Below are 23,209 nucleotides of genomic sequence, written 5' to 3'. Positions count from 1 at the left end.
CGAGAGCAGAGCTCTATCCTGTAACCGTGAGACAGAATGTCTCTCACCCATCGGTCTTGGACATGTGGCCACCAGGCGTCGCAAAAGCGGGAGAGCCTGCCACCGACCGAGGACGCGGTCTTGGTGAGGCCGAAGTCATGAGGAAGCCGCCTTGTGACTTAGACCGCCATGCAGAAGAGTTCCTCTAGCCCTCCTCTGACCTGTTGGACGTGGAGGAACGGAACTTTGCTGAGGACCGAAATGACCGAAACCTTTGGACTGGGGCAAGGACGAGACCTTTCCCTTGGACTGTCTAGTAACTTCATCCAATTGCTCGCCAAACAAACGGTCGCTAGAAAATGGCAAACCGGTTAAGAACTTCTTGGAGGCAGAGCCTGCCTTCCATTCACGTAGCTACATGGCCCTGCAGACTGCCACCAAATTGGTGGATGCTACCGCTGTACGGCTCGCAGAGTCCAGGAACGGCGTTCATGGCGTAGAACGAAAAAACCTACGCCTGAGAAGTGAAGGACACAACCTGCGGGGCAGAGGTATGTGCAACCGCAATAATCTCAGCCAGAAAAGTTGAGATAGCTTGGAGTGCCCTCACGGCTGCGAAGGCTGGAGCAAAAGATGCGACTATGGCTTCATAGATGGATTTCATCATAAGCTTTATTTGCCTGTCAGTGGCATTCGTGAGAGATGGCATCTGCCACTAATACTACGGATCTAGCCGCCAGCCAAGAGACTGGAGAATCCACCCTGTGACACTGAGCCCAACCCTTAACAACGTCAGGGGGGAAAAGGGTAACGCGTGTCAATAAGGCGCTTAGTAAGCGTTTGTCCGTAAAGTTCTGTGCTTTTGGACGGCCCCTCTGGAGTTAGAGTGATCGAAACACGCACTCCTGATGAAGTCGGGGAAGGTTCCCAGCGGGCCCGCTTAGCCTATCAGAGGCCGCGGTCCGTGACGGAGTTCTCACCGTGGGATCTGGGTGTTACCCCAGGAGCCCCTTGTTGTACCGACCCAGGGGGACCCGGGAGCGATGAACTCACAGCTCCCTGGCCCTGTGTTATCGGTCTGGACTGCAAGGCTTCCAGTATCTTAGCAGACCCTCTGTCCATAGACTGAGTCCTGGAATGTGAAAGCTACTCAGAGATTTGCTGATTCCAACATGCAAACTCTGTCCCTGCAGTGGAAACCGGCGGTACCACCTGGCCGAGGGTCCCACCAGTGCCGGAGGCTCCGGCTGAGTGAGTGCCCTCGGGGCCAAGCATTGTACACAATGAGGGTATGTGGAACCTGCCTGTAATATAGCCGCACAAGAGGTACAGGTTGTAAAATAAGCCAGTACCTTGGCACCCTTACTCTTTAAGAGCAGACAACAGCATGTCGTCCGCAGAGTAATCAGTGAGGGTATACAGCCAAAAGCAAATAATGCTGCCGAACAGTGAGATCATATACCATATAAATAAACATATATATATATATATATATATATATATACATACTGCGGCACCAAGGGGGGTCAGCACCTGAAAACTGGTGCCCCACAGTGCTCAGTGAGGGGGAAGGAGGATACCAACGTATGCTCCAGCCCTCCCTGCCGACGTCCAGTCGGCCGTCCCGTCGTTACCCCTGACTGGCAGGCCCGAGAACGGGAGTATATGGTACTAGGCCGCAAGAGCCGGGGACTAAATTTAAAAACGCGGCCGGCAAACATGGCGCGGTCGGCGCGGTAGTCCCAGTCTCACAAACCACTCAGCAACCGCTGCGGCATTTGTAACACAGATGCTGCATGCACCGTCCCTCAGGGGACACAGAGTACCTTATGATGCAGGGCTCTGTCCCTGATGATGTCCAGTCTCCTGTCCGTCAGAATCCCCCAGGGGCTGCGGATGGAGCCCGGTCCCAGAGCATGGCGACCGGTTAGGATCCCCCTCTCCCAGAGCAGTGTTGTGCAGATTCTGAGATCCTCCACCGGCAGAATTATAACAATGGCTGCCGGCGTTCCGAGGGGAGGAGAGAGCCGTGAGCGGAACCGCAAAAGTGCGGGAACCTGGTGGCCCATAGTGATCAGTGAGGGGGGCGGAGGACAGCGAAGTGTGCTCCAGCCCTCACTGTCGGCATCATACCGACCGTCCCGCCTTTCTCCCTGACTGGCAGGCTCAGGGGCGGGAGTTTAACACACTAGGCCGCAAAAGCCGCGGACTAAAGTAAGAGCCGCGGCCGACAAACAGGCACGGTCGGCGCGGTAGTCCCAGACAAAATATCCACACCGCAGTCGCAGCTGCGTCTGAGGCCAAGGTGCTTCATGCACCGTCCCAACGGGGACACAGAGTACCTGTAGATGCAGGGCCATGTCCCTGACGATACTCCGTCTCCTGTCCGGCAGATTCCCCCAGGGGCTGCGGAGGGAGCCCGGTCCCAGTGGCTGGATGACCGGCTAGGATCCCACTTCCCCAGAGCCCATAAGGTATGGGGAAGGAAAACGGCATGTGGCTCCTGCCTGTGTACCCGCAATGGGTACCTCAACCTTAACAGCACCGCCGACCAGAGTGGGGTGAGAAGGGAGCATGCCGGGGGCCCTTATGGGCCCTCTTTTCTTCCATCCGATATAATCAGCAGCTGCTGCTGACTAAAATGTGGAGCATTGTGTGCATGTGTGCCTCCTTCAACACAAAGCATAAAACTGATGAGCCCGTGATGCACGGGAGGGTGTATAGGCAGAGGGGAGGGGTTACACTTTTTAAAGTGTAATACTTTGTGTGGCCTCCGGAGGCAGAAGCTATACACCCAATTGTCTGGGTCTCCCAATGGAGTGACAAAGAAATATCTGATAGAAATTGTAGGAATTGTACACATTTCTTTACAAACACTCCACATTTTAGGAGGTCAAAAGTAATTGGACAAATAAACCAAACCCAAACAAAATATTTTTATTTTCAATATTTTGTTGCGAATCCTTTGGAGGCAATCACTGCCTTAAGTCTGGAACCCATGGACATCACCAAACGCTGGGTTTCCTCCTTCTTAATGCTTTGCCAGGCCTTTACAGCCGCAGCCTTCAGGTCTTGCTTGTTTGTGGGTCTTTCCGTCTTAAGTCTGGATTTCAGCAAGTGAAATGCATGCTCAATTGGGTTAAGATCTGGTGATTGACTTGGCCATTGCAGAATGTTCCACTTTTTTGCACTCATGAACTCCTGGGTAGCTTTGGCTGTATGCTTGGGGTCATTGTCCATCTGTACTATGAAGCGCCGTCCGATCAACTTTACGGCATTTGGCTGAATCTGGGCTGAAAGTATATCCCGGTACACTTCAGAATTCATCCGGCTACTCTTGTCTGCTGTTATGTCATCAATAAACACAAGTGACCCAGTGCCATTGAAAGCCATGCATGCCCATGCCATCACGTTGCCTCCACCATGTTTTACAGAGGATGTGGTGTGCCTTGGATCACGTGCCGTTCCCTTTCTTCTCCAAACTTTTTTCTTCCCATCATTCTGGTACAGGTTGATCTTTGTCTCATCTGTCCATAGAATACTTTTCCAGAACTGAGCTGGCTTCATGATGTGTTTTTCAGCAAATTTAACTCTGGCCTGTCTATTTTTGGAATTGATGAATGGTTTGCATCTAGATGTGAACCCTTTGTATTTACTTTCATGGAGTCTTCTCTTTACTGTTGACTTAGAGACAGATACACCTACTTCACTGAGAGTGTTCTGGACTTCAGTTGATGTTGTGAACGGGTTCTTCTTCACCAAAGAAAGTATGAGGCGATCATCCACCACTGTTGTCATCCGTGGACGCTCAGGCCTTTTTGAGCTCCCAAGCTCACCAGTCAATTCCTTTTTTCTCAGAATGTACCCGACTGTTGATTTTGCTACTCCAAGCATGTCTGCTATCTCTCTGATGGATTTTTTTCTTTTTTTTCATCCTCAGGATGTTCTGCTTCACCTCAATTGAGAGTTCCTTAGACCGCATGTTGTCTGGTCACAGCAACAGCTTCCAAATGCAAAACCACACACCTGTAATCAACCCCAGACCTTTTAACTACTCCATTGATTACAGGTTAACGAGGGAGACGCCTTCAGAGTTAATTGCAGGCCTTAGAGTCCCTTGTCCAATTACTTTTGGTCCCTTGAAAAAGAGGAGGCTATGCATTACAGAGAGATGATTCCTAAACCCTTTCTCCGATTTGGATGTGAAAACTCTCATATTGCAGCTGGGAGTGTGCACTTTCAGCCCATATTATATATATAATTGTATTTCTGAACATGTTTTTGTAAACAGCTAAAATAACAAAACTTGTGTCACTGTCCAAATATTTCTGGACCTAACTGTACAGCTCAGTGAAACGGAGTAATCATTGTATGGAAGGGTCAGGAGAGAGGGCAGATGTCACGTATATATGTCAAATATGAGACAGATAGTGCTGTACTTTCTAGCTGTAGAAGGTTGCAGTGTTTGGCTACACAAGCTGCTTTCTGACTTTCCCTTTTACCCTGCTTAGGGTTTATCCCTTTCTCTTTAGGACCCTGCAGATTTCCTAACCTTTTTAGCTGTCATTCTTCAGCACTTCCCTTTGTGTCTTTAAATATGCTCTTTCCCCCTGACCAAACCTACCGCTGGCACTGGCTTCCCTCACCATCCTACATAGGTGCAGAACCTATGCGCCGAGCAGGATACCTGACACTGGCTGACCCTGAAATAGTCCCTAGGTATGGAACAGATGGGATGAGCGCTTCGTGAACCATACTAAGTTCTGAAAAACACAGGGAAATACACACAGGGGAAAAGTAAATAAATAAATTATCTCCAGATGAGTCAGGGAGAGGAACTGCAACAACAACAAAGTTTCTACAGATGAATGCAAGCTGACTGCTTGCATTGAAGAATTGTTAACGGTATTAGATTGATCACCAGCACAGAGTAAAGGCCACTTTACACGCAGAGATAAATCTTTGGAGATCTGTGGTTGCAGTGAAATCATGGACATATTGTTCCATTTGTACACAGCCACAAACCTGGCACTGATTGTCTACAATTTCACTGCAGCCACAGATCTGCCACAGATTTATCTCCGTGTGTAAAGTGGCCTGAAGGGGGAATGATGGTATTTAAAGACACAAAGGGAAATGCTGAAGATTAACTGCTGAAAAGGACAGGAAATTCGCAGGGTCCTAAAGAGAAAGGGACAAACCCTAAGCAGGGAAAAAGGGAAAGTCATAGAACAGTTTGTGTAGCCAAACGCTGCGACCTTCTACAGCCGGATACTACAGGACTGTCTGTCATGCATGACACACTTGTGACAGTAGAATGCCAAAAAAGTATATACTTTTGAAAGAGAAGAGTGAGATAGAATTGCTTGCAAAGTCCTGTTATTACAGCAGCCTCTGCACTGATTCAAGCAGTGTAACAGCAGAGTAATGACTGACAAAGTGGAAGCAGTGGTGACTGAAGAGTGTAATGTAAGCTGGCGGACTTGTAGACAGAAAGGCTATTACTGGGCTGTAATGTATATCTAAAAAAGCATAAAATGATAATTGATAATTAGAAAAACAAAAATTAGAAAAAACATCTGAGCTTTATAGTAAGTGGTTTTAGGAAGATACGATGCATAGAGACTTTTTTTTTTTTTTTACTGGAAGTACGCTTTAAACAATTACCATACTTCTACAATTGTGAAAATTAGTGACATTACCAAAAAAGTCCTACCTGCCACAAAGTCAAAAGCCTGTGCTTTCCCTTCCAGCCTTTATAAGTAAATTGGCTTCAGACAGCTGTAAGTATGGTTGCAGACTAGATTACTATAATGGGAGTGTACACCATACTCCCCAATCACAATGCAATATTCCATACCTGGCATCAGGACAAGGTGTACCTCCAGAGGGGGCGACTGTATGCAAACCATCACACATACCATATGTATATAAATATGGTAACATATCTAAACTTTGCACCAGAGAATACAATTAGGAATGGTTTGAGCCTCATGCGTTTTGGACACATTAAATCACTATTTGGGAGGGGGGGGGGGGGGAACTTCATTAGGAGTGATACTTTTCATATTATTAAACCTTCAGTATCATGTGTAACAAAATGCAGATTGTTCTCACCTCGCTTATGATTCCACTCGTGCGCTTCACCCAGACAGCTTATATCATACCGGTATTCACCACTTTGGGCAAAGTAATCATCAGTACTTAGAATAACTCCAGTTGGATTCTGCCCTAAAATTAAACTGGAAGATAATATTTTTTTTTGTAAAATTGTCTTTGTTTTCATTAAAGAAGGGAATTTTGTTTACTTACCGTAAATTCCTTTTCTTCTAGCTCCAATTGGGAGACCCAGACAATTGGGTGTATAGCTATTGCCTCTGGAGGCCACACAAAGTATTACACTTAAAAGTGTAAGGCCCCTCCCCTTCTGGCTATACACCCCCAGTGGGATCACTGGCTCACCAGTTTTAGTGCCAAAGCAAGAAGGAGGAAAGCCAATAACTGGTTTAAAGACCAATTCAATCCGAGGAAACATCGGAGAACTGAACCATACCACATGAACAACATGTGTACCCGAAAAAACAGAAAAACCCCGAGAAAACAGGGCGGGTGCTGGGTCTCCCAATTGGAGCTAGAAGAAAAGGAATTTACGGTAAGTAAACAAAATTCCCTTCTTCTTTGTCGCTCCATTGGGAGACCCAGACAATTGGGATGTCCAAAAGCAATCCCTGGGTGGGTAAAAGAATACCTCATGATAGGGCCGTCAAACGGCCCTCTCCTACAGGTGGCCAACCGCCGCCTGAATGACTTATCTACCTAGGCTGGCGTCTGCCGAAGCGTAGGTATGCATCTGATAATGCTTGGTAAAAGTAAGTAGACTCGACCAGGTGGGTGCCTGACACACCTGCTGAGCCGTAGCCTGGTGCCGTAATGCCCAGGATGCACCCACGGCTCTGGTAGAATGGGCCTTCGGCCTTGAGAGAACCAGAAGCCCAGTAGAACTGTAGGTTTCAAGAATTGGTTCCTCGAGCCCCCGAGCAAGGGTGGATCTGGAAGCTTGCGACTGTTTACGCCGACCAGCGACAAGGACAAAGAGTGCATCCGGGTGGCGCAGGAGCGCCATGCGGGAAGTAGAACCTGAGTGCTCTCACCAGAACCAACAGATGCAAATCTTTCTGAAATTGATGGACTGGACGAGGACACAAAGAAGGTGAGGTGATATCCTGATTGATATGAAAATGGGATACCACCTCAGGGAGAAATTCCGGAACCGGACGCAGAACTACCCTGTCCTGGTGAAGGACCAGGAAGGGAGTTTGTATGAGAGCGTTGCTAGCTCGGAAACTCTCCTAAGAGACGAGACCGTTACTAGAAGGCCACTTCCCGTGAAAAACGGGAAGGGAGACATCCTTCAAAGGCTCGAAAGGCGGCATCTGGAGAGCAATTAGAACCTTGTTCAGATCTCAGGGCTCTAACGGCCGCTTGTACGGAGTGCTGAGAAGACAAACTCCCCGTAGGAACGTGCGTACCTGAGGAAGTCGTCGTTTCTGAAAAAATACAGATAGCGCTGAGACTTGTCCCTAAAGGGAACTGAGCGACAACCCATTTTCCTACCTAGATTGCAGGAAGGAAGGAAACATAGACGATGCAACCGGCGAGGGAGAAACACCCTGCGCCGAGCACCGAGATAAGAACATCTTCCACGTCCTGTGGTCAATCTTGGCGGACGTTGGTATGCTAGCCTGTCTCATGGTGGCAACCACGTCCTGAGGTAATCCTGACGACACTAGGTTCCAGGACTCAATGCCACACCATCCGGTTGAGGGCCGTAGAATTCAAATGGAAGAATGGCCCTTGAGACAGCCAGTCTGATAGGTCTGGTAGTGCCCCCGGTTAGCCTACCGTGAGGCACCACAGAACCGAGTACCACAACATCCTCGGCCAATTTGTAGCGACGAGGATGGCGCGGCCGCAGTCGGTCTTGATCTAGCGCAGTACTCTGGGCAACAATGCCAGAGGTGGCACCTAAGGTAGTTGGAACTGCGACCAATGCTGAACTAAGGCGTTTGCCGCCAGAGCTCGATGATTGTGAAACCGTGCCATGAAGCTGGCACATTGTTGTTGTGCCGTGACGCCATTAGATCGACGTCCGGCCTCTGTCAGCGGCGCCAGATCTCCTGAAACCCGTCCGGGTGAGGAGACCATACTCTTTCGGCCACACCTCAGCGACTTAGGAAGTCAGCTTCCTAGTTTCCACACTTGGGATGTGAATTGTGGATATGGTGGATGCCGTGTCTTCCACCCACATCAGAACCTGCCGGACTTCCTGGAAGGCTTGCCGGTTGCGCGTTCTTCCTTGGTGGTTGATGTATGCCACCGCTGTGGAGCTGTCCGACTGAAGTCGGATATGCTTGCTTTCCAGCCGCTGTTGGAAGGATTGTAGGGCAAGATACACTGCTCTGTGTTCAAGAACATTGATCTGAAGAGTGGACTCTTGCTGAGTCCACGTACCCTGAGCGCTGTAGTGGAGAAAAAACTGCTCCCCACCCTGATAGACTCGCGTCTGTCGTAACTATCGCCCAGGACGGGGATAGGAAGGACCTTCTTTTTGACCAAGAGGTGAGAAGAAGCCACCACCGTAGAGATTCCTTGGCCGCCTGAGAAAGAACGACGACTCTGTTGAGGGACGTCGACTCCTCGTCCCATTGGCGGAGAATGTCCCATTGTAGTGGACGCAGTAAAACTGCGCGAAAGGAACTGCCTCCATTGCTACCATCTTACGTAGGAAGTGCATGAGGCGTTGCCTCCTTCGCACAAAGCACAAAACTGGTGAGCCAGTGATCCCACTGGGGGTGTATAGCCAGAAGGGGAGGGGCCTTACACTTTTAAGTGTAATACTTTGTGTGGCCTCCAGAGGCAATAGCTATACACCCAATTGTCTGGGTCTCCCAATGGAGCGACAAAGAAAAGAAAAAAAAAAAAACAAAAAAACAAACAGATCATCAAAATGAGAAAAATTACAGTAATCCATCAGTATAGAAAAAATATTTAAGAGGGGGAAGGGGGAGATGGAGAGATCAGTGGGGTGGGGGGGTCTCACTGATGAGATCAGCACCGATTGACAGTATGAAGCACGTTTATCACCGTTAGCATGGAGCAGCATATCGCATGATCCATCATTTCCTATAGGGCTCCATAGGATGGGCTCCATAGCTCCGTTCATTTCCTATAGGGCTGCCGAGCCAGCAACCCGCTGATCACTGTTATGTATAGGTCCTAACTAGCTCTCATGGGACAACCAATTTAAAGGCACTAAAAGTAACAGATAAGTTATCATTTCAATAGCTATGCCTGCTCTCTGACAGCTATGTATAGACAGAAGGGGGCACTTACCTCCTATGGACACTGAGCAGGGACTAAGACATAGGAAACACTGTTCAGTGTGAAACATTATTAATTAAAGCATAATTCTTTATAAAAAGTGAAAAATATATAATGAATCTCTTCCAGATGTATGTGCATACATATACGTCACATGGCAGATATACAGCAGGCATCCACTTCTAACAGCAGCGACCAGAGCTAGCTCCGGTCAATGATGTTTAAAGGGAGCCTGTCAGATGCAATATGCACCCAGAACCACGAGCAGTTTTGGGTGCATATTGCTAATCCATGCCTAACTGGCCCTGTATTTAGTAGCATAGATAAAGAGATCTTTAGAAAAAGAATTTCTAAACATCCTTTAAGATATGCTAATGAGTGCAGGGACTAGTTGCCCAGCGTCATTAGAAGTGACGCTCGTACCTGCGTCCGTTGTCACCGCTTCAGAATGCTGGCCTTAGGGTCATTGCACATGATCAGAAGCCCCGGCACTTCCGGTCATGCGCACTATGAAGCCGGGTGTATGCGTCCCGGCTTCAAAGAAGTCTAGCGGGCTTTACTGGAAGTGCCGGGTATTCTGATCATGCACACTGAATCCCTAACACCGGCGTTCTGAAGTGGTAAGAACGGACGCTGATAACGCTGGGCAATAGGCATTGAATAGCATGTTAGCACGCTCCTGTAGATGTGCTAACATGCTAACAGGGCGGAATGAGCTCAGGAACTAACGCCTTTGTGACTAGTCCCTACGCTCATTAGCATATTGTAAAGGATCTTTAGAAATACTTTTTCTACAGATCTCTTTATCTATGTAACTAGATACAGGCAGTTAGGCAGCGATTAACAATATGTACCCAGAACTGGTCATGGTTCTGGGTGCATAGTGAACCTGAAAGGTTCCCTTTAACCCTCTAAATGACGTGATCAATCTTTAACAGCAGCAGATTAGGCTATGTTCACATTTCCGTTTTTTTGCATCAGTCACCTGCGTTGCTTGACGCTTGTGACTAATGTGTTGTACAACAGGTGACAAGAATTGTCATGAGAAAGTGGATTCCGTTGGTGAAATGCTGTCAATATAAAAACAAGAGAGAGTGATCAGCTGATCGCTCTCAAAAGCCAGCCGCCGGGAGATCAGCTCATCGCTCTCAAAAGCCGGTGGCCAGCTACTGTGAACGATCAGCTGATTGCCCGGAGGCCAGCTTTTGAGAGCGATGAGCTGATCTCCCGGCAGCCAGCTTTTATGAAAGCGATCGTACACAATAGCCGGCCGCCGGGAGATCAGCTGATCACTCACAGAAGCCGGCCAATCAGCTGATCATTCGGCCGCCGAGAGACATTGATTTGAATGATTAAAACACAAGATCTGAGCATGTGCAGTGAAAACTAAAGAATTCCGCTGCTCAAAAACCGTTACATGCTGTGTTCCTGCCACCCGACGGTCAGTCGTTCCATGACTGATCAGTCGGGCGGCGGATGCAACGCAAGGGCATCAGTCGCAATCCGCCGCTCATACAAGTCTATGGGAACAACAGAATCCGCTAAAGGAATTGTGTTGTTTATCAGAGCAGCGGATTGTGACTGATCATAAACAACGGAAATATGAACATAGCCTAACACACGATCACGGGGGGCAGATGGGTTGTTATTATAGCCCAGGGCCTGGTAAAGACCCCAGTCATTGCCATCTTGTTACTCTTGTTAAGCCCTAGGAATAGGCTAGGCTTCATAGATTAGCATTTTTACAAAATACTGTGGTCTTTTAGTAAAGAGACCAGACAATCAAATGATCCAGGTTCAAGTCACTTAAAGGTGTTGTCCACTACTAGAACAGCTCTTTCCGATTCCATGCTTTCCACCAGGTATAATAAAAAAGCCTATACTTCCCTCCGCAGCAGAAGCAATTTCAGCCGTGACAGGGCTCACATGATATTGTGATGTCTCGAGATCCCCATGTCTAATCAGCACCGGCTTCTCTCCTCGCCTTCGGACACAGGCGCAATCTACAGGAAGTGACTGGCAGCAGCAGCGCTCACTTCCTGCTGAATAACTCGTTTGTCCGAAGGCGAGGAGAGAAGTCGGCGCCGATTAGACACGGGGATCTCGTGATGTCACAAAATCATGTGAGCCCAGTGACCACGAGCCCTGGCACGTCTGGAACAGTACCGGTACGGGAGGAGAGTATAAGCTTTTGTATTTTACCTGGGGAAAACGTGTGGAATCAGAAGGGGTTGTCCTAGTTGTAAAGTACATTTTATGGTAAGCGGAATGGTTTAATCCGGGACTACAATTTGTCCCGCTGCAAAACATACCTTCATAGGGCTTGGTCAACAGGAAAAAGAAATAAAGGAAGTCATGGGTCTTGTTACAACGCTAAAGAGTAAAAAAATATGTAACCTACCCAAAAAAAAAAAAAAAAACCCTACATGTGGCTACATTCATGAACAAAAAGTTGCAGCTCTCTGAATGTGCTGTCATTATATCCTACTTTTGTTCTATAAAAACACTTTCTTCGGGGAGTGCTCATCTTCATTCTTCAAGACCACACCTCTCCCCAGCTTCCTGGGGCTTGGTGAGCTACTACAGATTGAGCGTTCAGACTGGTGGCATGTTCAAGCCACTTGTCTGAACTGTGTTCTCCTTGATGCACAAGCAGAAGAAGCTTTGCCTCTGTAGCATGGGAGACGGGACACTGAAGCTCTCTGGCCACCTTCAGAGCAGCGCTTCCAAGCTGTACAGCTCCAAAGTTCAAAAAGTCCTAAAGGGTTAGGGAAAAGGGCACTAATGACTGAACAAATACAACTTTAATGATAAAATATATTACCTTGCTAGTGTAGATTTCCCAGAGCCTGGCGCGCCCCTCAAAAGAACAAGAACTTTTCCTACATAAGGTGTTATTTTTTTTGAGACTTGAAGACCACTCTGAACCGTAATAATCGGTTTCATATTCTCAGCGTTCCAGTGGGTTTGGGGAAAATGGTTAATATTCCAGACAAGAGGTGAAGGGTTATAGCAAACTCCTGCAACAGGTGGCCTTCCACCAGCTACACTTGACCACTGTGACGGATTAATAGGTACCGGTGCAATGAACGCAGGAGTTACATTGGATACTGGATAAAAGGAGGACGCCATAGGATTCCACTGGATTTGAGTCTTTGGAGATGCACTTTGCAGTTTCACATGTGTTGCTGTTGACATTGGCCCAGTAGACGGCTCACATACTTCAAGAGGTTTCTCAACACTTGACACGTTTTCTTGAGAACAGGTGGCTCCATGATTAGAATAGTCTACATTTACCAACCCATCCGTTTCTGTGACATCTAAAACTGCGCCCGAATCATATTCAACAGATACTTCTGAATCCGAGGCACATATGTGATCTTCACTGTGCTGATCTGCTTTGAACTTATCAACTAATGCTGTATGATCTGTGGGGCATGAAGAATTGTGACTGTACACAGTGAGATCCAGCTCTGGTTTCACTATACCCTCAGATTGTTCCGTGCTGTTTAGGCCGTACTTATCAAGTGCCTCATCTAACAACGAATCTAAGTCATTGCACATCTCATCCTCATATGAGGCGTCTGGCTGTTCTTCTATTTGGTCGGGCACATCTTGAAAATCCTCTAGACTATGTGATTCCATCTCAACATCATCCAGGAATGATGCAACCTTGGCGAAACCTGTTGACTCCTGTGTATTTTCTTTAGCAGCGGTTGAAAGCTCCAAGAGGTAGTCCATCACCGTCTCAACTAGGTGAAACAGAAACATGTAGAAATAAAACCTCAATATCTTTTATAAATCATGTTTCTAGACTCGCTTTATGCATAATATTACCTACCTTCTTTATATTCACTGAGCACCATCTCAACAAGTGACGGGTCAAGGTTGGGGAACATCTCACACATATTGGTAAAAACGTCCTCCTTGTTATTGCTCATTACTGAAGGAAGACGTAGACCAGACGAGAACGATGGGACTAATGAAGAGCCGGTGAGAGAAACTCTTCTCTGAGGACTTGCCGATGACCCCTTTCTTTTTCTAGGCATTTCAAACTTGTGTGTACATCAGTCTTCTATTTCATTTAGTTTCCATTCTTAAAATCTATAAAAACCTGGAAAAGTAAGATCATTGTTAGCAAGCAGAACTGTACTGAAAAACAGTCTACAGATTAAGGGCTCTTTCAGACATCCGTCCACAGACCAGAATGCTCGAACCAGCCACGGGTCTCCTTTGATGAACGCGGGAGCTTCATAGAAATATGTGAAGCGATCACTCTCTAGTCGGCAGAGCCGTGACCGGTCTATGCATTCTGGTCTGCACATGGACCATGGTGCACGGAGGTCTGAAAGAGCCCTAAAAGATTAAGAGTAATATAAAACATTCTAAAAAGACCCAAATAATCAGTGGTTGGTATATTGTCCCAAGATCTGTTAAAAAAAACTCAATGAAACTTGACTTAAGCCTTTCACCATCAAGCCTGTTTTCATCTGCTTGAGTATGACCACATTTTTCAATTCTGACCAGTGTTAAAAGGAACCAATCACCAGGATTTTCATATATAACCTAAAGGCAGTCCTATACTGGCACTATCAGGCCGATTATCTACATCCCTGTAGGGGTCAGCTCGGATGTTTAAGCTTTCAAATCCAAGAAAGTAAACTTTAAAAAATAGTCAGCTTCTTGCAACTGAGCAGATCATATATGGGTAGGTATTCATATGGATTCCCGCCCTCCTGCATGTTGTAACTCCCTCTCTCTGTTCTCTATGGTAAGCGTTATACAAACTATTTACATTTTTGAAGGACCTGTGTGAGATCATACCCATGTGACCTGGTATCCAGATTTGTTGGCTGAGGCCCCGCCCCATCTGGTCACATGGGTATGACCTCACACAGGTCCTTCAAAAAAGTGAATCGTTTGTATAATAGTTACCACAGAGAACAGAGAGAGGGAGGAACAACAGGCGGGAATCCATATGAATACCTACCCATATATGATCTGCTCAGTTGCAAGAAGCTGACTCTTTTTTAAAGTTTAATTTCTTGGATTTGAAAGCCTAAACATCCGAGCTGACCCCTACAGATATGTAGATAATCAGCCCGATAGTGCCAGTATAAGACTGCCTTTAGGTTATATATGAAAATCCTGGCGATTGGTTCCTTTTAACACTGGTCAGAATTGAAAAATGTGGTCATACTCAAGCAGATGAAAACAGGCAGGGGGGCGGGAATCCATATGAATACCCACCCAGATATTATCTACTCAGTTTCAATTGTCACTCAGGAAGCTGACGATTTTTTTAAAGTTTACTTTCTTGGATTTGAAAGCCTAAATATCCACTACAGGTATGTAGATTATCAGCCTGATAGCGCCAGTATAGCACTGGCTTTAGCTTATATACAAAAATCCTGATGATTGGTTCCCTTTAATTTGTAATGTAATAACTCTAGAATGCTTCAACATTTCCCAGCGATTCTGACTTTTTTCATGACACATTCTACTTCACGCTAGTGGTAAACGTTTGTCGATATAATTTGCAATTATGAAAATTTGGCAAAAGTTTACAAAATTTCACAGTTTTCAAACACTGAATTCTATGCTCTTAAACCAGAGAGTTTTAAAAAGGCACCATACAATTTGTTGTACAATTTGTCCTGAGTACACCGATACCCCACATGTAGTGGAAAACTACTGTTCGCGCTCACGGCAAGGCTCGTAAGGGAAGGAGCACCATTTGCCTTTTGGAGTGGACAATTGGATGGATTAGATAGAGGAAGCCATGTCGCATTGGTAGAGCCCCTCTTAAGCCTAAAAAGAGAAAACCCCTCACAAGTGACCCCATTTTGGAAACCAGACCCCTCACAGAATGTTTGGTGAGCAAAATGAACCTCAGGTGCTTCACAGAAATTTATAAATTTAGAAACATTGAGTTGTAAAATTGAAATTTACATTTTTAAAACATTTTTCCCAAGTGATGCTTTGGCCTCAAAAGATTTCATTTTCACAAGATTAGCTGGAAAAATTATACGGCAAAACTTATGGTGGAATTTCTCCTGAGTACAATTATACCCCATATGTGGTCAGAAACTACTTTTGGAGGTACAGTAAAAAACTTAGAAGGAAAGGAGTGCCATATTGAAGTTCAGGTCTTGCTGGATTAGTGTGGGGTGCCATGTCATATTGGCAGAGCCTCTGATACGTCAAAAAAGCAAAACCCTAATAAGGAACTCCATTTTTTAAAATGTACCACTCAATAAATGAATCTAGGGGTACAGTGAGTATTATGACACTACAAGTGTGTCACAAAGTGTTGTTATTGGGCAATAATGAATAAAAAAAAATCATTTTTACTAAATTATTGTTTTAGTACCAGGTTTCCAATTTTCACAAGCGGAAATAGGTAAACATGGCCCCATCATTTTTCACCCAATTTCTACTGAACATGGCAATACCCCACACGTGACTGTACAGTAATGTTTGACCACACAGCATAACTCAGGAGGGAAGGAGCGCCATTTGAATTTTGGAGCACAGATTTTCCTAAAATAGATTGCGGACTCCATATGCAGAGTCCTTAAGTGCCAGAACAGAAGAAACCCCCATATGTGACCCCATTTTAGAAATTACACCCCTTTGGGAATTCATCTACGGGTATCAAACACAGTGAATGTTGCAGAATGAAAATTGAAAATCTGCCATTATAGTGCCCATACTTTGTAGTGTCCATGACATTGTGGTGCCCAGCTTGTGCTTCTGGAGACATGGACCCCATAAATTAAGTGGGCTCTCCTCGCTACAGTTATTGCCAAAACATGTGGATGATAACTGTGGTCTAAGCACACTGTGGGGCTCAAAACAAGGGGGGACATTTGGGAATGCAGAGTTTGCTGGATTTCTTTTCGGAGTAGCCAGTTTGGTACAGAACATTTTGGATCACTCTACATTTATCCTGTGCTCTATGCTGAGTAGTTATATTACGTTCCAAAATATGAGTGAGATTAAACCCCTGATGAATCCATTCACTAATGAGGCAGCAGAGTTACTCTGGACTCTGTTTGGCCTCTGTTCAGCAGTGTCCATATTTTCAGAGGTGCACAAAACTGTTGTGCACGTCTCCAAAGACAGACACCGCTGGATCACAGGCAAGATGGGGAGATCAAAGTGACTCCCTCTGCCTCATTACAGACACCGTATTTTCCAGCGTATAAGACGACTTTTTAAGCCCTGAAAACCTTCTCAAAAGTCAGGGGTCGTCTTATACGGCGGTGCACGGTGCCGTCATGGCTTTACTGCAGTTGTTTACACACAATAAAAAATATTTTCTCACCTCTCCTCCGGTCTATGTGCCTACTGTCCACAAGAAGCACTCCTCCATGATCGTGTGCAATACACAGGGCTGCCAATGGGGTCAGCGCTTTACAGCAGTTGAATGCTTTGTGGCGCCGTAACACATTCAACTGCAGTAAAGCCATGAAGACATCCTGCAGCGGCTGCTCCGTGCACTGGACACTACCACGGAGGGGGTCTGTGTGCCTGCGGACTGCAAGAAACAGCTGGAGGCACCGAGGGAACGGAGGAGAGGTGAAAATATCTTTTATTGTGTGTAATCTATGAAGATTATGCAGGAGCCGTGCGCACGTGGCGTATTAGAGCGCAGCGCTTCGGCTGCTGCCCGAAGCGCGCGTTCTTAAAGCTATGTGCGCGCGTTGCGTATTTACATGCAGTTACGCTGCGATCTGCACCGCAGCGTAACTGCATGCGTTCTGCGTCCCCAGCATAATCTATGAAGATTATGCAGAAGCCGTGCGCACATGGCGTCTTAGAGCGCAGCGCTTCGGCTGCTGCCCGAAGCGCGCATTCTAAGAAGTGACATGTCACTTCTTTCCTGCGCTTTGCCTGCATCCCCCGCCCAGTCTATGGGAAGGGCTGCACTCAGAGCGCATGAAATCGGCTTTTTTTTTTCTTTCATTACGGACTGTTTCTGCAGCGATTTGAAGCGCACGTGTGCTGTTCAAATCACTGCAGAAATTTCTGAAGTGACAGTACGCAACGTGCGCACATAGCCTAAGAAGTGACATGTCACTTCTTTCGTGCGCTCTGCCTGCAGGTCCCTCTCTGTCTATGGGAGGGGCTGCAGTCAAAGCCCATGAAATCGGCTTTTTTTTTTTTTCATTACGGACTGTTTCTGCAGCGATTTGAAGTGCACGTGTGCTGTTCAAATCGCTGCAGAAATTTCTGCAGGGACAGTGCGCAACGTGTGCACATGGCCTAACCGGTTTACATGAGGATGAAAGTGTGCTGCAGGGTTTAGAATCACGGCAAAATCAAATGCAGTTTAGGGTGAACTGCTGCAGTTTTCTGGCAAATATTGGTGAAGCAAATAGGTTTCTCCCATGTATTGGCTGCTAATATAAAAGCAGACCTTTTGGCAACACAGTCCATTAGAAATATATATAAGCTCAGCCCAAGAACAAGAATAAGATGGATCAGTGGAAGCCATTAGGGTAAGTTCACACAGTGCGTTTTTCGCGGCATTTTTGCGCGTTTTTCGGGTGCGTTTTTGCACAGAAAACTGCATGACTTTGCTTCCCCAGCAAAGTCTATGAGTTTTCATTTTTGCTGTCTGCACACAGCGTTTTTTTCAGCTGCGTTTTTGTGGTGCCACAAAAACGCAGCATGTCAATTATTCCCGCGTTTTTCACTGCGCTTTTCATCCATTGAGTGCAATGGGATGTTGAAAGATGCAATGATAAACGCAAATAGGTGCGTTTTGGTGCGTTTCTAAGACCAAAAACGCAGCTATAAACGCAGGCGGTGGGTAGTAAAGTGACATGTACAGGGAGAGGATTCCTTCTGTCAGTAAACACAGAAGCGTGAATCCTCCCGGTACTGTCACCGCTGCGTCCACCTCCAGTCCTGTGCATGTCAGCTCCCGTGCGGCGTCATGTACGGGCAGGAGGTGGAAGCAGCTGCGAAAACAAAAGTGAACAGTAGAAAAAAAATGTCATACTCACCTGTCTGCAGGGTCCCGGTGCCATGTCCGCTCCCAGCTCCTCCTCCCGGTACCGTCGCTCCGGGTGTGTGCAGTCTCCCTGGGTACGTATGCCTGCAGGATGCAGGACCTGGCGATGGATCACCTTATGCAGTCACCTGACGCATCAGCTGATCGTAAGTCTCGGGATGACGCCAGCGGCCGGCCGGTTTAACCTATCAGCGGATGCGTCAGGAGACTTCATCCCTGATTACCGGCAGCTCCTGCAGCGATCGGACGGGATCAGACTCCGCTCCAGGAGCTGCCGGTAATCAGCACATAAGTATTTTTTTTTTTTGCACCGATGCATCTGCTGATTGTATAAACGGCTTTTATACAATCAGCTGATGTGTGATGTGATTCAGGCCCTTGAACCTGACACATCATCTGATCGCTTTGCCTTCTAGCAAACCGATCAGATGATATTGGATCCAGATTGGACGGCACGGGACCCCTGACCCAGGATTACTGCGGAGGGGGGTTCTTTATTTCAATAAAGATGGAGTCACTAATTGTGTTGTGTTTTATTTCTAATAAAAAAAAAAAAACACACAGAAAAATATTTTTATCTTTACTAGAAATTCATGGTGGCCATGCCTAATATTGGCGTGACACCATGAATTTTGGGCTTAGGGCCAGCTGATAATATACAGCTAGCCCTAACCCCATTATTACCCAGTGAGCCACCCGGCATCAGGGCAGCTGGAAGAGTTGGATACAGCGCCAGAAGATGGCGTTTCTATGAAAGCGCCATTTTCTGGGGTGGCTGCGGACTGCAATTCGCAGCGGGGGTGCCCAGAAAGCACGGGCACCCTGCACTGTGGATTCCAATCCCCAACTGCCTAGTTGTACCCGGCTGGACACAAAAATTAGGCGAAGCTCACGTCATTTTTATTTTTTTTTAATTACTGTATTTTTCGGACTATAAGACGCACCGGACTATAAGACGCACCCTTGTTTAAGAGGAGGAAAAAATAGAAAAAAATAAAATTAAAGTAAAAGAATGTGGTCATGACACACTTTTATTTTACTGCTGACAGTGTTACTGCGGTAATAATATCCCCAAATTCTGTCCTCATATCCTCCTTTCTGGGTACCTTGTATATATGGCCCCCATCGTGGAATATGTATGTTCCCCATCATTATGTGTGTGATCCTCCAATCTGGATTGTGTGTATATATAGTTATAGTGTGTGTGTGTGTGTATATAGTTATATAGTGTGTGTGTGTGCGCGTGTATGTGTCTGTAAAGATATACATACATATACATTATATATATATATATATATATATATATATATATATATATATATATATATATATATATATATATATATATATATATATATATATATATATATATATAATCCAACCCCATCCAGGTGTACAGTAATGCCTTTATATATTATTTTATTTATTTATTGCCTTACTTTTACTGTTGTGCTGCTCACCTTGCTTCAGTTTGGTCCTGGCATTACAAACAAAGTCTCACATATCTGAAGGACCTGCAGTGATGTAATGAAGAGGCAGGCACTGTGCTGTTCTGTGCTGCTCTGGCCCACCCCTCTTCATTACATCATTGTAGGTCCTTGTCAGCTACGGGAGACTGTTTCTAGTGTAAAGGCAGGAGCAAAGTGAAAGTAATGTGAGCCCTCAGCACAGAGACTGCGGCTGTGCTGTGAAGGTATGCGTGCTCTGGCCCAGACACTGCAGTGATCTGCACTTCCCCCGGGCCAGACATGACTGCAGCGGCCCCCTGCTCCTGCCTCCTACACAGCAGACACACAGTCTCCCCAGCCTCTGCAGGAAGCTGGCGTCTAGAGCTCCGACGTGTGACCGCTGTTTACATTAAACAAGTTTTCATTAGCTGCTCCTCTCCCCGCTGACTGCAGAGAGAGGTGAGCGGGGAGCAGCTAATGAATATTCACTGACTTTAAGCAGCGGGTACACGTGGTTTCTCCAGCAGCCGGCATCCTGCAGCAGCGACCCTCCCTGCCTCCTGTGATCCCACTGCATAGCGCTGACTCCCCACAGCTCCCTACCCCGCAGCTTCAGACCATAAGACGCACCCCACACTTTCCTCCCAAATTTGGAGGAAAAAAGTGCGTCTTATGGTCCGAAAAATACGGTATTTCATGAAATTCATGAAATAGTTAGGTCCAGAAATATTTGGACAGTGACACAATTTTCGCGAGTTGGGCTCTGCATGCCACCACATTGGATTTGAAATGAAATCTCTACAACAGAATTCAAGTGCAGATTGTAACGTTTAATTTGAAGGTTTGAACAAAAATATCTGATAGAAATTGTAGGAATTGTACACATTTCTTTACAAACACTCCACATTTTAGGAGGTCAAAAGTAATTGGACAAATAAACCAAACCCAAACAAAATATTTTTATTTTCAATATTTTGTTGCGAATCCTTTGGAGGCAATCACTGCCTTAACTCTGGAACCCATGGACATCAACAAACGCTGGGTTTCCTCCTTCTTAATGCTTTGCCAGGCCTTTACAGCCGCAGCCTTCAGGTCTTGCTTGTTTGTGGGTCTTTCTGTCTTAAGTCTGGATTTGAGCAAGTGAAATGCATGCTCAATTGGGTTAAGATCTGGTGATTGACTTGGCCATTGCAGAATGTTCCACTTTTTTGCACTCATGAACTCCTGGGTAGCTTTGGCTGTATGCTTGGGGTCATTGTCCATCTGTACTATGAAGCGCCGTCCGATCAACTTTGCGGCATTTGGCTGAATCAGGGCTGAAAGTATATCCCATTACACTTCAGAATTCATCCGGCTACTCTTGTCTGCTGTTATGTCATCAATAAACACAAGTGACCCAGTGCCATTGAAAGCCATGCATGCCCATGCCATCACGTTGCCTCCACCATGTTTTACAGAGGATGTGGTGTGCCTTGGATCATGTGCCGTTCCCTTTCTTCTCCAAACTTTTTTCTTCCCATCATTCTGGTACAGGTTGATCTTGGTCTCATCTGTCCATAGAATACTTTTCCAGAACTGAGCTGGCTTCATGAGGTGTTTTTCAGCAAATTTAACTCTGGCCTGTCTATTTTTGGAATTGATGAATGGTTTGCATCTAGATGTGAACCCTTTGTATTTACTTTCATGGAGTCTTCTCTTTACTGTTGACTTAGAGACAGATACACCTACTTCACTGAGAGTGTTCTGGACTTCAGTTGATGTTGTGAACGGGTTCTTCTTCACCAAAGAAAGTATGCAGCGATCATCCACCACTGTTGTCATCCGTGGACGCCCAGGCCTTTTTGAGTTCCCAAGCTCACCAGTCAATTCCTTTTTTCTCAGAATGTACCCGACTGTTGATTTTGCTACTCCAAGCATGTCTGCTATCTCTCTGATGGATTTTTTCTTTTTTTTCAGCCTCAGGATGTTCTGCTTCACCTCAATTGAGAGTTCCTTAGACCGCATGTTGTCTGGTCACAGCAACAGCTTCCAAATACAAAACCACACACCTGTAATCAACCCCAGACCTTTTAACTACTTCATTGATTACAGGTTAACGAGGGAGACGCCTTCAGACTTAATTGCAGCCCTTAGAGTCCCTTGTCCAATTACTTTTGGTCCCTTGAAAAAGAGGAGGCTATGCATTACAGAGCTATGATTCCTAAACCCTTTCTCCGATTTGGATGTGAAAACTCTCATATTGCAGCTGGGAGTGTGCACTTTCAGCCCATATTATATATATAATTGTATTTCTGAACATGTTTTTGTAAACAGCTAAAATAACAAAACTTGTGTCACTGTCCAAATATTTCTGGCCCTGACTGTAATTTAAAAAAAAAGGGGCTTCTCTATATTTTTGGTTCCCAGTCGGGAACAAGTAGGCAGCTGGGGGTTGGGGGCAGCCCGTACCTGCCTGCTGTACCCGGCTAGCATACAAAAATATGGCGAAGCCCATGTCATTTTTTTTGTTTGGGGGGGGGGCAAAGAAATCCTGCATACAGTCCTGGAAGGAGGATGCTGAGCCTTGTAGTTCGACAGCTGCTGTCTACTCTCCTGCATACACTATTGGATGGAGGATGCTGAGCCTTGTAGTTCTGCAGCTGTCTGCTCTCCTGCATACACTAGTGGAGAATGAAGAACATATTGAAGAAGGAAATTACATCAGACCTTTTTTTTTGGTTCACTGATAAAAAACGCATAAAGACGTAGTGAGCAAAAACGCAGCAAAACACGCACCAAATCGCGGCAAAACTGTGTGCGTTTTTTTTGCTGCGTTTTTTGACGCGGGTGCGTTTTTGTGCGTTTTTTGCCGCAAAAAACGCACAAAAACGCAGCGTCAAAAAAACGCAGTGTGTGAACCTAGCCTTACTGATGCAGTAACACTGATCTGATCATCATGTAAGTGAGCAGATATAGAGCTTCGCACTATAGACCCTCATGGCATATAGCATATCTCCAACACTCGATGAGAATTCAGAACACAAGGCCGTGCTACCAGGAATCCAAAAGTGGAAAATGTAAGGAAAAATAGAATCTAAGGCTATGTGCACACACTGCGTCTTTTTGACGCTGCGTTTTTGTGCGTTTTTGGCCGCTAAAAACGCACAAAAACGCACCTGCGTCGAAAAAACGCGGCAAAAAACGCACGCGTTTTGCCGCGATTTGGTGCGTTTTTTTGCTGCGTTTTTGCTCACTGCGTCCTTATGCGTTTTTTATCAGTGAACAAAAAAAAAAGGTCTGATGTCATTTCCTTCTTCAATGTGTTCTTCATTCTCCACTAGTGTATGCAGAAGAGCAGACAGCTGCAGAACTACAAGGCTCAGCATCCTCGATCCAA

The 23,209-nt window shown here is 46.0% G+C and overlaps 1 protein-coding gene across 2 annotated transcripts in view; it reads right to left on the bottom strand.

The window, feature by feature from the left end:
* Window positions 1–23,209, bottom strand: part of N4BP2 (NEDD4 binding protein 2) — a 115,218-nt gene that overhangs the window by 78,080 nt on the left and 13,929 nt on the right. For both annotated transcript variants that reach the window (XM_075346979.1, XM_075346980.1), the window contains 3 exons: window positions 13,202–13,474; window positions 12,185–13,112; window positions 6,097–6,221 (listed from right to left, as the gene is read on the bottom strand). In XM_075346979.1, coding sequence (XP_075203094.1) covers window positions 6,097–6,221; window positions 12,185–13,112; window positions 13,202–13,409 — 1,261 coding nt within the window. In that variant the 5' untranslated portion in view covers window positions 13,410–13,474. The remainder of the gene's footprint in view (window positions 1–6,096; window positions 6,222–12,184; window positions 13,113–13,201; window positions 13,475–23,209) is intronic.

This window comes from Anomaloglossus baeobatrachus, chromosome 1 (genome assembly GCF_048569485.1).
Source record: "Anomaloglossus baeobatrachus isolate aAnoBae1 chromosome 1, aAnoBae1.hap1, whole genome shotgun sequence".
Taxonomy (NCBI): domain Eukaryota; kingdom Metazoa; phylum Chordata; class Amphibia; order Anura; family Aromobatidae; genus Anomaloglossus; species Anomaloglossus baeobatrachus.
Note: the sequence above shows the minus strand (reverse complement) of the source record. Positions and strands in the feature narration are given on the sequence as shown.